The following is a 16,995-nucleotide window of genomic DNA, read 5'->3' as shown; positions in this document are numbered from 1 at the left end:
TAGTTGCTTATTTGGCCTTGCTGTCAATATTCTTTTAGAACTGTAATAGAGCTCAAGTGGTGAAACTTTTGAGCTTGTTCTCTTAGACCTGGGCGCTTGTTTCACTCACAGAATTTGGCAACCATTTCCTGTAAAGTCTCTAGTTGTGGGTTGCTTTTGTTTGGGCTTGTTTCTGAAGTGTAGTTGCTTATTTGGCCTTGCTGTCAATATTCTTTTAGAACTGTAATAGAGCTCAAGTGGTGAAACTTTTGAGCTTGTTCTCTTAGACCTGGGCGCTTGTTTCACTCACAGAATTTGGCAACCATTTCCCACTGAAGCTGTGTTTCTCTTCACCAAAACAAAGCACAGCACTATTACTAACTTTGCTTTGGACTCGATTGGTATAGGAATTGAGAGTCTAGATTGAGAATATGGTATTTAGTTAAAATGTGCCACGGAAAAACGTCTCTGCCTGGCTTATTTAGGTTTGCTTTAGGGATGTAAACGAATATTCTTTCTTTATTTATTTATTTCACCGCGGAACCTTTTTCACCGGACGAGTTTCACCTAGACCGGTAATAGCGTAACACCAGCGCCAACAGCGCACAATGATAGCCAGCCAGTCTTTCATAACACTATGGTGTTAATGCATGACTCACTCCCCAGTGTGCAGCATGCATACAGTACATGTATGCACAGCTTTGCTTGTCCCTGTGGATTTACATTTACAAAGCACCGTTTTGTAGAGGCTGTCTAACTAGAGGTAATAGAAAGTTATCCTGCAGGTTAGCATGGATGCTAACGTAAAGTCCGCTGCCCTACGGAGTTCTGCTTGAAGCTGATCTACCCGAACAGTATCTCTGTAGCCATTAAACGAAACGGGTATTTCTTACATTGATGCTCCTACATATTATCATGCAAGCACCAGTTAAAGTTACTTTCCATCCCTCATATACTGTATGCACAGTGCACATCCCATAACCCACACACTGCACATCATTTTGGAGCTCATATCTTTGAACGGGTAAGGGCTATAATAATAATACACACAAGCACATATATTTCCTTCAAGCCTTGAAAGTGGAAATGCACATCTGCACAAACCAAGTAATACATCTATAGACAAACCGGTGAGGCTTAAGATGCACAGCTAAATCACCCACCCCGTATAACACACTTCTCCAACATGGCTCTGTTCAAACACAGACGGAGACGATCCTGTGCTTTTGCATGCGCTGTGCAGTGTGCACAATGTTCCTCCCTATCGTAAAATCTCATTCTCTCCCGTGGGAGTTGTCATGGTGACCCATGAGCCACAGGTGTTAAGGAAAATGAATGGGAGTGGTAAGTGTGTCTTCCCTCTGGAAGACCGACACAAACTTCCCTGCTTAGCCGCTAGACATTGCCTGTTACTATGTGGTGTTGTTGCGCATGTTTGTTGTTCTTGCATGTGGCCAGAGGAGTGGAAGGTGATCAGGGATGAGTTGTTTGTGACGGCTGGCTCAGATGGGACCTGTGTGTGTGTGTGTGTGTGTGTGTGTGTGTGTGTGTGTGTGTGTGTGTGTGTGTGTGTGTGTGTGTGTGCGTGTGCGTGTGCGTGTAAATGGTGCATTTATATAGCGCTTTTATCCAAAGCGCTTTACAGAGATTGTGCATTACATTCACCCATTCACGCACACATTCATACACCGGTGGCGGAGGAAACCATGCAAGGCACCAACCTGCTCACCGGGAGCAATGTGGGGTTCAGAGTCTTGCCCAAGGACCCTTCGACATTCACTCAGGGGGAGCTCGGATTCGAACTGGGAACCCTTAGGGAACCCTTCGTGCTCTAATAACGGTTTCTCTACCCCTGAGCTATGCCGCCCCAGGGTAACCCCCCTCCCCACCGCCTCCCTCGCTCTCAACTGTGGCCATCAGAGAGCTGTAGAAAGAGGAGCCACAGCAAACCGGCTCACCTCTCCCTTTGGCTGGCTTCTCCCTGCTTCTGCACTCTAGCGTTCAGCTTCTTTGTCCTAATAGATCATTCATTATGCTTTGTGTGTACCCTGCTGTAGATATTCAGAATTATTGCGACCGTAGGTCTCAGTTAACTATGAAAACCGGCACATCTTGTCCGTATCTCTGTCACGCACTGTGACATCACAGGTGATATCACAGGTGACATCACCGTGACATCCATATATGGGTATTCCCCAGAATCCCTTTTATGCCCATATATGGAGATCCCTGATGCCATCGATATATATCATTGGTCTGATGGCCAAGACATGGCCCATATCTGTGTGGCTGGTTCAGATGGGGATCTCTATGTATGGGCATAAAGGGATTGTATATATGATGTCAGATGTGATAGACGTCATAGGATTTCAGTGAAAATCCTATGACGTCTATCACATCTGACATCACAGACATCACATAACGGATAACTGAGTAAGCATGTTTGGGGTCTCACAGAATATCTCCATGAATCTCCATATATGGGTACCAGGGTCTCCATATATGGGTAACTGGTCCGATATACATCACTGGCCAGATGGCCAAGACATGGCGCAACCTCGTATTGTGATATATTTGAGCGGTGCCACATGCTACATCTGGGTTTGTCTGTTTGTATGTATGTACGTACAGTACGTATGTCCCACACTTGGCTCATTGGCTCAGTTTTCTTTTTTTTACTACTTGGATTGAGGTTCTCAGTGCTCAGCCCTGTTCTGCTCTGCTCCTCCAGGCTGGATGCATCACACGGTGGAGCAGCTTGGAGATAAAGGCACCAAGGACAGCTATGCCATCCAGTGTCTGCAGAAGTCTCTAGAAGCAGACCCCAACTCTGGCCAGTCTTGGTACTTCCTTGGCAGGTAAGATGCAAATGAGTGTGGTGGACAGTCTGGACACCATGTCAAGCATTCTGTCTCTGAATGGAAAATGTGTGCTTGGGGAAATGCATGGGCTAATATTTAGGCTTTTGTTCATATACTAGGGTGTTTGTATACGAGTGGTTTTGATACACTAGTCTTGACTTTTCCATGTCTGATCTTTCTGATGCAGACATGATTGAAATAGATTACATGTTTGAACAAAATAAATATGTACTGCCATTATACTATATAGTTTGGTGCAGGAGACGCATTATGAATAGCAAACAGAGGGTTACAGCAGATATCATTTAGACTCTAGATTGACATTGGTAATCTGAAATTCAGGCAGGTACCACGTGTACTCTGACAAAGCCCCTGACACTATGGCCATGGCTACACGGAGCTGGATATTTGTGAATCTAGATATTTTTTGGTGCTGTTGGGGCTTGTAGCCACACGAAGCTGGATATTTTGGCAGTGAATCTGGATATTTTTCAATCCGGATAAATAAGTGGAGACATTGAAAAATATCTGGATATCTGGATCCGTGTAGACATGGAACCCGGATATCTCTGAAGACTTTACTGTGTGTGTGCTTGTCCCCCTAGTGGAGGTCTGGGGAATATTTTAGACCTAGATATCTTTGTCGTGTGGACATAGATATTTTTCTATGTGGATATCTGAAAAACCAGGATATATGAAAAATCCAGCTCCGTGTAACCATGGCCTATGACTCAGACATTGGTCGGATTGGCAGTGCAATGTAGGTGTGAACTCTAGTTACACTAACTAGCGAACATTGTGCTTCATCTGAAGCTGCAGGCAACCAATTAATTGGCACGATATCCTGACTGACGGTCCTCAAACACGTGACTTTTATTTTGAAGCTCCTCTGCCATGTCTGGTTGGATGGATATAGGGTTGCCAACTCCCAGAGTTTCAAATACGGGACACTTTCTAAGGAGACATGCGCCGCCAAAGGCGGCGCCGAAAAATCGGATATCTTCAGTTATAAAGTTGGCTAAAACGGGTATTTTCCTATATTAAATCATATTTTTCCTTTCACAATATTAATTCAGGTGTCTTTGGGGCGAAAAATCGGATATTTTTGGTTATAAATTGGCTAAAACGGGTATTTTCCTCTATTAAATCATATTTTTCCTTTCACAATATTAATTCGGGTGTCTTTGGGCCAGCTAACCTATTACCTTAAAATCATGTAGTGTAGTCCTATATTGTATTTCTCTCAATTTTCCAAAACATATCGCCTAGGTCTACCTGGTCCTAATGTGCCCACTCTCTGGTTACCCAACACTAGTTTAATCATATTGTCATACAGCAATAACCATTAGGTTTTAAAAACAAAATCAACGCATGCTTATTTCACATACCAGCCTGTCTGGGGTCGCTTTAGTTGGCAGACAAGATTACTGTAGTGTTCCCAGGAATACCAATATCCATGGCTTATTTTCTGTTGCTTGCCTGCTTTTTCACCTTTTTGTTTAGCCTATCACCTATCATAGATTCATGTCTAATATGTTTGTACACAATCTTCTGGCACACGTTTTTTTTTAAGACATTAAACAATGTTCTGAGCCGAGCACTGTCGTATGGTCGCTCGCACGCACTCGTATCGTCTCTCGCAGGCAACTTGTGGAGTGAACCTACAGCCCATGCTTGGGAAGGGAGTGTGTAGGGGGCGGAGACTGTGTCTTAGCAACACTGTGTTAATAAGCCAATCAGCTGCTTACAAACAGCGCAGCGCCTCTCACAGCAATGGGATGCAGCACTTGTCGTCTCAGAGGAGAGCAGAGTGGAAGTGGAAGCTCTCTGACAGGCAGAATCGCTGTCATTTCTCAATTAAATCATCCCGTCATTCATATTTATCCCCCAACCTTAAAATACGGGACAAAGAGCGTCCCGTTTCAGTTCAATACGGGACACGTCTTTTAGTTTCCAAAAAAGGGACGATCCCGTATTTTACGGGACGGTTGGTAACCCTAGATGGATAGTTCCTTTTTTGTTGGCTGTAATTAAAAATGTCCTATTTTTCCTACACGTTCATTATTGCTCCCTTGTGTCAATGAGTAAACAAGCTACACGCTAACTGTGTATTAGCACCAAGAGCTACTGGTAGCAGCAGCTCAGCCTCAGAGGGGATTGAATTGCAGTGAGTTCTGTTTCACTCTGCTTGCCGGTTTGGTCACACAGGTGCTCCCAAATATGTTTTTAGATCACACAGATTACATTATTGAGACCATAGGTCGCATTTCCATTTAGGCCTAAGTCTAACCTATAGTTAGGCCTAAATCAGAAATTAGCCTACAAAAACAAATATGTTGCTACATACTGTACATGTACTGTAAGCCCCTCCCATACACTAAAATGTGTTCCCGGCCTGAATGGGTTAAAGACCTGCAGATCCTGTGAGTGCGTGCGCAACACCTCATCCCAGCTCAGCACATCAGGAATCTCCATATATGAGCATAAAAGGGACGAGGATGGAATTCATTTGCAACACCATTGTGATGTCATCAATATTAAGCCCATTGATTGATTGATTATTTTATTAGACAAAAGTGGAGAACAGTACAAGTATAGGCAATACAATTGAAATGTAGTACAGTACAAGTACAGTTAAACACCCTGGCCTAAAAGGAACATCCCAAATAAGACCTTTTACGGTCTTTTTTTACGTTGGAAGCCCTCAGTATTTAATTCATGGACTGTAATGATAAAGTGTATATCTGGGAATGCCCATATAGGCTCATGTGGTCTATGACATCAAACCTCTTTGATGTCAGACCTCAGTCATCTCCAGTAGTAATAGTAATCAATAGAAAAATCTTTTGGGGGTGAACTATCTCTTTAAAATGACCCCAAACTTAACATGGGCCGTACAACAAGGTGTCACACTGAATGGATGTTGGTCCCCCTGGGAGTGCGTGTTCCCCCCCCCCCCCCCCCCCCCTGCTAAACTAGGCTGTGTGATAAACGCTCTGGCTGAATTTCTGTGGTATGTGAGGTGTAGGCCGGTGATGAGGCTGGAAGCTAAACCAGCATAGCATTTGATGAAACACTGGCTTTCCGAAAAACCTTGTCGGAGGACAACATTCAGTGTTGTATTCATGTCTTTCATAAGGCATGTGACGGTGCTTGAAGTGTCTTGAGTTTGTGTTGTCTCTGATTAGGGGTTGGCGATATGGTGATAATTATCATTGAGACGATACAATGTGTCCACGATATGCCTTTTCAGAGTTATCGTATATATCGTGATACAATTGAGGGAGCCTTGTAAATACAAGATTCATTGCAGAATTCAATTTAAACCTGCATTTTGTTCAAAATCATCAGTTCTCAAACTTTAAAATGTCAAGGTCTCCACTTAACTCTGACAGTATACAAATGAAACCAAATGGACCCGTAAGGGCCCATTTGGATTTCATTTGTATACTGTCAGAGTTAGATACTTGTAAAGTTCAATTTAGACCTCCCAAAAGGAACCCAGAGAGTCTAGTTTTTTTGTCAAGTAACTTGAAAAATAACCATAAAAACCAACGTGAAAAAGAATCGTGATAAAATCGTGTATCGTGATAGAGCTTGGGAAAATATCGTGACATTGTATGTTTCCATATCGCCCACCCCTATCTCTGATGTCCTGTGCTCTTTCTCTCGGTCTCTTCCCCTGCAGGTGTTATTCCAGTATTGGGAAGGTTCAAGATGCCTTCATCTCCTACCGCCAGTCCATTGATAAGTCGGAGGCCAGCGCTGACACCTGGTGCTCCATAGGGTAAGTGACCCGAGTCAACTCTGTCACCATAATTACTGCAATATCTATTGCCGCTGAGAGGAAAGGGAGAGGACTCTAGCCTCTGTGCTATTTAGGCCTAGGATTATTGACTGCTTTAACTATTGAAAAATAGCAGATATACAAGCTCACAGCGCGGCACCGAGTGCCGCGCTGCGAGCTTAGTAGATCTGCTATTTTAGAAAAATCGTGAAAATTAGAATTTTGACCCCATTCTATAAGTGTCTTTTGAATCCTTCTAAGGTTTTTTGAAAAACCTGTGTTTCTATGTCAGCAATCTGGCCAGCCATCGTCAAAGAAAAGGTCCTTTTCACTTAAATGGAGCTCAGTTGGTCTGTTCTTGAGAGACTACTATGTCAGTGGTTCTCAAACCTTTTCATGGCTAGGACATAAATGATATTTATTTGACCAAGGACCCCCATTCAACATATTTAGTTCCAGGGACCACCCAGAAGCAAAATTTGAGTTGCAAACGTTCGCTTTGAAAATGCATATATTCAAAGATTTGCACACATTTTTACGACTTTTTCAAAAATAGCAGATCTCCAAGCTCGCAGCGCGGCACTCGGTGCCGCGCTGTGAGCTTGTATATCTGCTATTTTTCAATAGTTAAAGCATTCAATAATCCCTAGGCCTAAATGGGTTAAGATGAGGCTAGGCGGCTCACGCGACTGCACTGCGACAGGGGACCAAAGGGAGAGTGTGGATGAGAAGGTAGCAGAGGAAGTGTGGATGTAGACGGTGGCTGGGGAAAGGGAGGGGAGGCGTCCTTGGGGACCAAGAGACGGGACTACAACGATACAGATTGAATCCAGCAGGACAGCCCTGTGAATATCTTGGTCTCCTTATAAGCGATAGCGATATTATCCTTTATCGTGATAAAAAACACTCGCGATAATCGTATCGTGGAGATGTAATTTATCGTGAAAATAATCGTCCTCCCGTCATGCACTGGGATCAATTCACCTTTTATTTGCCGAGCTGCATATCCGGTACCTTTTAAACCCTCTATTGGTAAAATGTACTTATAATATACGTACTTGATACAGTCTTTTTTTTTCACTCTCTACCAAATCTCTTGGCCAAAAAATAGCCGATCTATGAGCTTGTAGATCTGCTATTTTTTGGCAAACGTTCCACCCCAGGATAATGGATGTTTGGACGATTAATATCGTAAATGGCGATTTCTTTGGTCACAATAATCGTGATCTGAAATGTTCATACCGCAGGGTGCTGTACCAGCAGCAGAACCAGCCCATGGACGCGCTGCAGGCCTACATTTGTGCCGTACAGCTGGACCACAGTCACGCCGCCGCCTGGATGGACCTGGGCACCCTCTACGAGTCGTGCGGGCAGCCGCACGACGCCATCAAGTGCTACATCAACGCCACGCGCAGCAAGGCCTGTCTCAACACGGCCGCACTCACACAGCGCATCAAACTGCTCCAGGTATGGATGCCATTTAGCGTGGCCCGGGCGAAAACGGCTACCACTCGTGTCTGTTAGATGTTGTGCGGTATGTTGGCGTGTGTGCATCTGCATTTAAAGTGTTGTGCATAATGCAAGCATTGCCAATGCCATTGGCTTTTGTTTTGATTTATTTTTTTAATGATAATAGTGATATATGGTCATCACTGAGATATGAATAGTAATTCATATTGGCGTGTTTTGAGTACATTTTCTCACCTGTAATTGTAAAGGCATAACTCCATGGCATTTAACATTGTTTTTGACAAATTCTTTTCTTTAATTTGATTGTACCATCTCCCAAAAAGGGGTTACTATATACAATGTTTTGATATTAACTCTACACCGTAAAATCCTCAGTGTAAAATGTACTCAGAGTTGGTACGAATGTAACCAAACGGACCGGGTGACGGGTCCATCGAACACCCTCTGAGTTAAATTAACACTGACGATTTACCGTGCATATAACTCATCGTCTGTAGGTGCTCTATAGCAGTGGTTCTCAAAGTGGATTCCAGGGTCTCTGTGGGTTCCTTTAGGGGGGTCTAAATTGACCCATACAAGTCTGTAACTCTGACAGTGTACAAATGTGTACACTGTCAGAGTTAAGGGGGAGACCTTGACATTTGAAAGTTTGAGAAACACTGCTCTATAGAAGTGACTTTTCTCATTGAAGCCTAGAGCAGCACTGAAGTCCTGTGTCTCACGCGGTTTCTCCTAGGCTCAGTTGTGTAACCTACAGCCAGGTAGTCTGCAAAGTAAGAGCAAAATGCTTCCTAGTATTGAGGAGGCGTGGAGCCTACCCATCCCTGCTGAGCTCACATCCAGGCAAGGCGCCTTGAACACTGCACAGCAGGTGAGACCCAGCACAGAGTGGAGATCCCAGCCTTTTCGGGGAAACCCAATCTGCATACTAAAGAGTCACAGTAGCTAGCTATGGCCTAGGCTCCGTTCCAGCGCTATCAAATGTTTTCTATTGAAATCTTTCTTTTTTTTTTGACAATGTAGTCCAGGGGTCTTCAACAGGGGGTCCGGGACCCCTAGGGGGTCCTTAAGAGTTACTACAGGGGGGCCGCCAAATCCTTGTGTGATAGGATAATTCTTTTAAATGAACAACTTGAACACTCGCAGCCCTATTCCGAGGAGAACTTTATCCAAAAAATAGCAGATTCAACAGCTCTAAACGCCTTGCAGTAGAGCTTATAAATCGGCTATTTTCGTCAAATAGGTTTGGTGTAGAGGTAAAAAAAGTACATGGTGAGAGGTGAAGTTTACAAAATATCAACAATTTAAGTGGTTAAATGCACATTAACATGAATCCAACATAGACTGATGACAGTGCTGTCAAACAAGTCTATGCATCTATCTATGAAATCGATGAAATGTATACAATATGTAGAGGGGGTCCCTGCTTCATCTCTCTCTCAGCTAAGGGGTCCTTGGCCTGAAAACGTTGAAGACCCCTGATGTAGTCATTATTCAAAATGCCCCCATGTTGCCCCTGTCACTCACTGCTGACCTCTACTGGTTGGTGTTGGGGAGGTTGTAGACAACTGAGTGAAGTCCCGGTCTGCTTCTTTTCACCTTACCGTAAAGAGCTTCACCGGGCGGTAAAACATGCCATTTTTCCTCAGTTCTACTCATTGCTGAAGTTGTAGTTGATGCTAATGCATAGACAGAACGCACCTCCCACACGCAAACGCGGCCATTTGTGTTTTTTGGCACACCCGGCCAAGCTGGATGCGCCGTGGATGATTCAAACGTCCTTCTCCTGCACCACCCAGATGCCCTATTTCAGTGATATTTAAGTCCTCTGTTCTATAGTGTAAAACTCTAAGCACTGTCTCTCAACAACTGTAAAATGGCGGGGTTGGGGGGGAAATCAGGACACAGTTTGAAAGAACTGGAACGGCGCCCGTAGCATGAATAGCCTAATTCCTAGAGTGGTAGATAACCTTCATGGTAGCTCTCCTTGTCACTTCTTAAGTGTAAAAAATAATTAGGCAATGCTATTACCACTCATCATGTTCCACACTGCACTTGTGTTTGCTGCCAAGAACTGCCGATCCCGTGTGCCTGGGATGTCATTTTAAGTTGTGCTGTTAGTCACAAAAGGATGCCTTGTCATTGTACATTGTAACTCACTCAGTTAAGCTGAAAATGCATGCTTGATGCATATTAATTCATTCACTATATACTGTATGTCTTTGTTGTTCTTGTTGGACTGCAACAGCAGGGCCAGCCATATAAATGCAAAAGTCTCTGATTGATTGACGGACTGACTGACACTGGCCGTTGCTCTTTCAAAATTATTCTACATATTAACGTAGAATTCCGTTCCCTTTATTTCATCAGGGGCCGTTTACCACGGCTCTAGAATCTTGAAGTACTCCCACATAGTCTTCATTTATGTCCTCAGCTTCCTCAGAAGGAATTTACAGCAGTACTCTGCTCATTCCAAACGTATCGAATGCTAAGAACAGAACTAATTGGCACTTAACACTAAATCTGCCTAAACAACCCATAAAATAGATGGTCACAGATTTTGCATTACCATGCATCTTAATCACAGTATGGATACTCCGATTATTACCTTAATCCAAGACGCACAGAGTGATTAAGGTGTTTCTGTGGCTGGTGTTTTAATCTGAGTATTGCTATAGCTGCATTAAGATTATTGGCATGCATGTAAATGTAGTCATGCATTCAATAGTCATTCACAGAAATGACTATTGACCATTGACCAGTCAATGGTAAGACAGTGACGTGAATACAATGACCGATAGGGCACAGGTTGAATAAGGTTTTCTGTACCTAGTCTTAAATCTGCTCTTATTAAATTATGTCACGGTATTGGTTGTCCAGGCATGCAAAGGAGAGGTAGGCCAGACCTCCAGCAGTCACTCCGATGCTCAGGCCAGTCCTGCCAAGAGGAAACGCACAGGCAGTCCCACTACGGTATGCCTCACAATATTTTATCACAGTGATATTGAGCTCCAAAATGTGATTGGACCTCCTCACAACTTGGTCATTTAGCTGTCATTCTTATCCAGAGCAACTTTGCAAGATTGGAGTATGTGACATGAACTCTAGTCAATACCGTATATGACAGGGTAAATGCAAATAGAAAATAAATTGCCAAGAAAACAATTTAGTACAAAGTAACTCTAGGATGCCAGTTAAACATCAGACCTTCTCACTCTCACAAATGTTGTCTTTTTCACAGGGTGCTACCGAGTCCTGGGCCACCAACCCAGGGCAGCAGCAGATACCTAGTTGGTACCTAACACCACAGAAAATTCAGGTAGGACACGTGAGAGAACAGCACCTTTTCCCCCATAGAGACGTGTGACACCATTGTGGCTTTGAGTTGTGGTGAACTTGACCCATTAAGACTGGGAACGCATTTGTGTCACGTAACCACTTTAACCATTATTTTTTGTTATACTTTGGCTATTCAAAAATAGCAGATCTACAAGCTCATAGCACGGCACCGAGTATGATGTAGATCCGTTATTTTTCTCAAAAACATGAACAAATCTTTGAATACACAGTATATTTTAAAGCGAAAAGTTTAACTCAAATCTTTGCTTCTGGGGGGTCCCTAGAACAAAATATTTTGAGATGGGGGGGTCTGCTGTAAAATACACATAATTCTAATTCTTAATAACTTTGCGCACCACAGATAAAGAAACATACGTTTCCAGAAAACCACTAGACTTTAGAAGACATTTATTTTATGTCTAAATGTTAAATGTGTGGTTGTTCCACGCAGCTCCTGGATCATCTGCGGACCAACCGGGCCAGCCTCAAGCCTCTCCAGATGCAGATGCTGGAACAGCTGGAGAACCAGTTCTCTCTCATGCAGCAGCATCAGCAGCAGGTAACGTACACACCTTGATTAAGCACAGATTATACAGAGCATTGTATTCATGGGTTTCATTTGTAGTCCTACTACACACCGGCCATGTTGAGGACCAACACCGGTGTTCTGATTGGCGTAGAACAGTGTTTCTCAAACTTTACATTTCAATGTCTCCCCTTAACTCTGACAGTGTACATTGAACCATTTGGTTCCATTTGTGATTTCAGTGGGTGGGGGCATGCTTACGAGTGGCTAAATATGTTTTTTTAGACACAATAAGTCAGCGATTTCTTTATTACTATTTACAGTAACACTACTATCCCCCATAACATAAGTCACATCTGCCCATGAGATTGTGGTGCTTCTTGTGTCTAAAAAGACATATTGTACGCATGCCCCCACCCACTGAAATCAAAATCGTTAAAACCGCCAAAACGATAGGAAGCTGTATATGAAAACATTTCAACTCTCATCTTTTCTTTTCTCGAATTTACAATCTAAAATATGAACCCTTGTTGTCCTTTAAGCCCTCTGTTAGTTTTCATTTGTTTAAGTAATAAGGCAATTTGGAGCAGTTCTTGGCAGATTCCAATGAATCTAATATCTTTCCCTGATTACTTTGTGGACACGTCAGATGAGGCAGCAGGCAGCAGCGGGGCAGACGCGACCCAGCCTCCCCAACGGCCCCTCGGCTGAGCTCTCCCACCCCCACGCGGCCCTCTCCCGCACCTCTCCCCTCAATCACGTGGCCAGCCGGCCCCCTTGCACCGCCCGGCCCACGTCAAACGGACCGTGCACTCCAAGCCCCGCAGGGCTGCCAGCGGGCACTGGCTCCCCGGCCAACAATCACACCCCGGGGTCGGGGGGTGGCGGGGGCGCGAGCAATGGAAACGTGCCTTACCTGCAGCAGAACTCTCTACCTCATCACTGCACAGCCGCCAGTCACCCCAGCACCAGCAGCACTACCAACAGTCCCAGTCCTGCAGACGAGGCCTGGAGGCGCCAGCAACGCAGCAACATCTCTCAGGTACCCTGCTGGACCGTGAGGCGGCTTGCTTTTACCATTAGCCATTTCATATTCTCACTTCAGCTTTTCATTATTATATTTGTATGATTTCTTTTTTGCCTTCTTATATTCTTGGTTGGCATATTTGGTTCCAATACCATTTATTATGAAAACTGGTCAAGCATTTTGGAATCTTTGAGTTGTTAAGCAAAATATGTAGCTGATTTAGTTGTTCTCACTCTCTCCAGGGGCTTCACAAAAGTCAGGGTTCACATTCGGCAGGTCCCAATGGAGAACCCCCTTTCTCTTCCTCCTCGTCCTCTTCCCCTCAATCCTCGCTGCCCCCTGCCGGCCCTGGTGCTCTCAATCAGGTTGGACATTCCTCCGGGCCCTGCACTGCCTCTTCCTCCGCCTCGTCCCTGTCCCCCACGTCCCCACGAACCACGCCCAACCACTTGTGCTCGCCCCCCCACTCCGGCACTACCTCAGGGGTCCACACCAAAGAAGCCACGGCCTCAGGGAGCAACAATGGCAGCGGTGGCTCCACCCCCGCATTGCCCTCGGGTGCTGAGAACACGGTCAGGCATTCCACGGGGACGCCTCTTAGTCCTGCCACCGCACAGGGATTGGCTAATCACGTCCAGCAGCGGGTGACGGACGGCACAGCCAGCCTATCTCAGCCCAGCTCTCCTGCACCCGCCAGCGCACACGGTTCAGACAATCCTCAGCTCTCGGCCTTGCTAAAGGGAAAAGCCAATGCTAGCAGCAATGACGATAACAATAACTGCAGTAACCACAGAGAGGCGCCGGCGGAGAAAGTCAACAACGTCCATCCGGGGGTCCACGGCTCGCTGGCCTCCTCGCCGCTCTCAGCCATGTCCACCGCCTCAACCTCGCCCCGCTCAGCAGACCCCCACGGCACCACCAACAGCCTCTCCTGCCTTAACAGCCCGTCCAACGCCAACAGTCAGGGGCCCACGCTTAACGGCAAAGGCCTGGAAGACTCGTGCAGTCCGGTCAAGGCGGAGCCTCCCGTAGGAGCTCTCAAGCACTCGATCCCCTCGGGTCTGGCACCCTGGTCCTCTGTGTCCATCTACCCCAGCTCTAGTGAGGTGCTCAAAGCATGCAGGTGAGGCCTTAATGTCTGCTTGCATCTCTGGCTTACAGTTGTTTATCTCTGACTCACGGTTGATAGAATGCTGTCATTGTCAATTGTATGTTCATTACTTGCATGGAGTAGATTCTGTCAATGAACTATTGCAAGTCCTGTGCTCATGATGAGTTTCGTGTGTCTGTGTGTCTCAATGTTTCTGTTGGCCGTTTATTCCAGCCATTGGCCAGCTATAATTCAGCTGCAGACATCCCACCCTGGAAAAAGTCATTTCCGAGAGGTTGCTGTATATCCGTCCCGCAGAGCTTGGCATTGGCCAAGCTTCACGGACGCTTAATGAAATTAAGAAGATTAGACCGACTGTATACTATAGATGCCTTTTTTTCGCTCTGCAAACTTCTTAGACCAAAGGCTGCAGTCACTAGTAGATGCCCACCCTTTTTCCATTCCATTGTGCCTGAATGTGTCTCTAAACCAGATCTGAGCAATGAGCAGTAAATGGAAATCGTTCTCCCGCAAATCCACCATAACGGTTGGCATTTGCAGGAGGTTTATGACTCGGGAGCAGACGCTAATTACCGGGAAAATTCTGGGAGAGGTGGGATGTCTGCTGTGACTTATCTTGGACAGGAAAAAAAAGTTATTCATTATTGATTGAGTGTTTTATTAGACACAAAATATATATGGACATAAGAGAAACACAGACGAACAGATATGGATTTATTGATGGATCGGGACTACCGCCGATTCAACCGACTTCCCACTCTGCAAATCACTCCATGGTGATACATACCGTATGAGAGATGCGGAAGACAGACAGACACTCACACACACATAGGGCTGGGGCGGTATTAATCTTTTATTACTGCGGTGAAAAAGCAACATGTCCTGGCATTTCGGCGGTTTACCACCCTGAAACCTGTTTCTTAGGAAAAAGATGTACACGCAGGAACAACAGCTTTGTTTTTAAACATATTGTGCATCCACATGTATCTGCATTACACATGCATGTATTAGCTCGTACATTTGGCAAGTTAAATGAGAACCTTTTGTGTGTGTGTGTGTGTGTGTGTGTGTGTGTGTGTGTGTGCGCGTGTGCGTGCTGCTGGGATGCTATACATTTGTTCCTGTGTTTTAACCTCCCGTTCCTTGTAGAGTTCCATAAATGCACCGTCGTTAAAGTGTTTTCCATCAAGAGGCTGTCCTAATATTCTGAGACCTAAATTCATTTGTCTAAATGTGTGTAGTAATTATATTTTACAAATGGGTGCTTCCCCCAGGTGAAAATAAATCTAGTTCTAGCCTGTTGAGATAGAGCCTACGCAAACTGTTTTCATGACGAATACATAAAGTCAGTCCACGATACATTTAGATATGCGCCTATGCCATGTATGAGGTCTAAGCTGAAGTGATTTCTCTGCCTTTCTCGTTCCATCTTTCTCTTTCTGTGCGTGTGTCTCTCGTTCACTGGACTGAAGGAATCTGGGGAAGAACGGGTTGTCGACCAGCAGCGTCCTCCTGGACAAGTGCCCCCCACCGCGCCCTCCTCCCGCGCCCACCCCAACACTGCCAAAGGACAAGCTAAACCCCCCAACCCCCAGCATCTACGTGAGTACAAGCACCACTGTGGAAGGGGAAGTACGGGAATCAAAATCTAACTATTTTAGCGCTGATGCTCCCGGGGACTGAGCATTGGTTCGACCTCCTGTTGGTCCGACCAGGTAATTATTGAATGCTTTAACCAGTGAAAAATAGCAGATATACAAGCTTGTAGATCTGCTATTTTTGAAAAAATCTTGAAAATGTGTGCAAATCTTTGAATATATGTATTTTCAAAGCGAACGTTTGTAACTCAAATTTTGCTTCTGGGTGGTCCCTGGAACTAGATATTTTGAGATGTGGGTGCGTGGCCAAATAAATATCATTTTGGGGGTCCTTCACGTGAAAAAGTTTGAGAACCACTGACATAGTAGTCTCTCAAGAACAAGACTAACTGAGCTCCATTTAAGTGAAAAGGACCTTTTCTTTGACGATGGCTGGCCAGATTGCTGACATAGAAACATAGGTTTTTCAAAAAATCTTAGAAGGATTCAAAAGACACTTATAGAATCGGGTCAAAATTCAAATTTTCACGATTTTTCAAAAATAGCAGATCTACAAGCTCGCAGCGCCGCGCTGTGAGCTTGTATATCTGCTATTTTTCAATAGTTAAATCATAAAATAATGATACACAATAATGTGTACCCGTTCTGAATGGGTTAACATTCACCAGGTTGGCTTTCACCAGCGTCGGCAGGTTAGCATTTCACCAGGTTAGCATTCACCAGCGTTAGTTTTACTGAGGTTAGGGTTAAGGTTAGGTTTAGGTGGTCGGACCAACGGGAGGTCGAACCAATGCCATGTTACTCCCAATTTAAAATGTTTGGAGCACCAGGAACCATGTTGGATTAAATTGCACGGAGCACAAATAATAGATTTATTTTAATGATTAAAACAGAAAGGTCTAACAAGTATGGTCTAACACTTTGAAAGTAGCCTTAAAAATGTATGGTAGGCCATGCCGCACACTTATGTTTCTGTCAGTTTAATCCGTTGGCACTCCCCTGACTTGTCCTGCCCTTTGCCGTCTCTCTCCATCCAGCTGGAAAACAAGAGAGATGCTTTCTTCCCTCCCCTCCACCAGTTCTGCACCAACCCTGCCAACCCTGTGACCGTCATCAGAGGACTGGCCGGAGCCCTCAAACTGGGTAGGACACGTGTCTCATATACACACTCACTCAGGTGCCGGCTGCACGGAGCTGGATAGTTCTGAAGCTAGACATTTGCTAGACATTTTTTTTGTGCGGTTGGGGCTTGCAGCCACACAAAGCTGGATATTTTGGCCGCGAAGCTGGATATTTT

General features: G+C 44.8%; 1 protein-coding gene across 2 annotated transcripts in view; it reads left to right on the top strand.

The window, feature by feature from the left end:
* The window catches only part of kdm6a (lysine (K)-specific demethylase 6A), a 72,333-nt gene that overhangs the window by 39,220 nt on the left and 16,118 nt on the right, over nt 1–16,995 (top strand). For both annotated transcript variants that reach the window (XM_080753598.1, XM_080753597.1), the window contains 11 exons: nt 2,711–2,837; nt 6,529–6,627; nt 7,875–8,094; nt 8,834–8,968; nt 10,978–11,070; nt 11,339–11,416; nt 11,888–11,995; nt 12,612–13,004; nt 13,232–14,112; nt 15,573–15,702; nt 16,736–16,841. In XM_080753598.1, coding sequence (XP_080609724.1) covers nt 2,711–2,837; nt 6,529–6,627; nt 7,875–8,094; nt 8,834–8,968; nt 10,978–11,070; nt 11,339–11,416; nt 11,888–11,995; nt 12,612–13,004; nt 13,232–14,112; nt 15,573–15,702; nt 16,736–16,841 — 2,370 coding nt within the window. The remainder of the gene's footprint in view (nt 1–2,710; nt 2,838–6,528; nt 6,628–7,874; nt 8,095–8,833; nt 8,969–10,977; nt 11,071–11,338; nt 11,417–11,887; nt 11,996–12,611; nt 13,005–13,231; nt 14,113–15,572; nt 15,703–16,735; nt 16,842–16,995) is intronic.

Source organism: Nannobrachium achirus (genome assembly GCF_963921795.1).
Source record: "Nannobrachium achirus genome assembly, chromosome: 22".
In the NCBI taxonomy this organism is placed as follows: domain Eukaryota; kingdom Metazoa; phylum Chordata; class Actinopteri; order Myctophiformes; family Myctophidae; genus Nannobrachium; species Nannobrachium achirus.
Note: the sequence above shows the minus strand (reverse complement) of the source record. Positions and strands in the feature narration are given on the sequence as shown.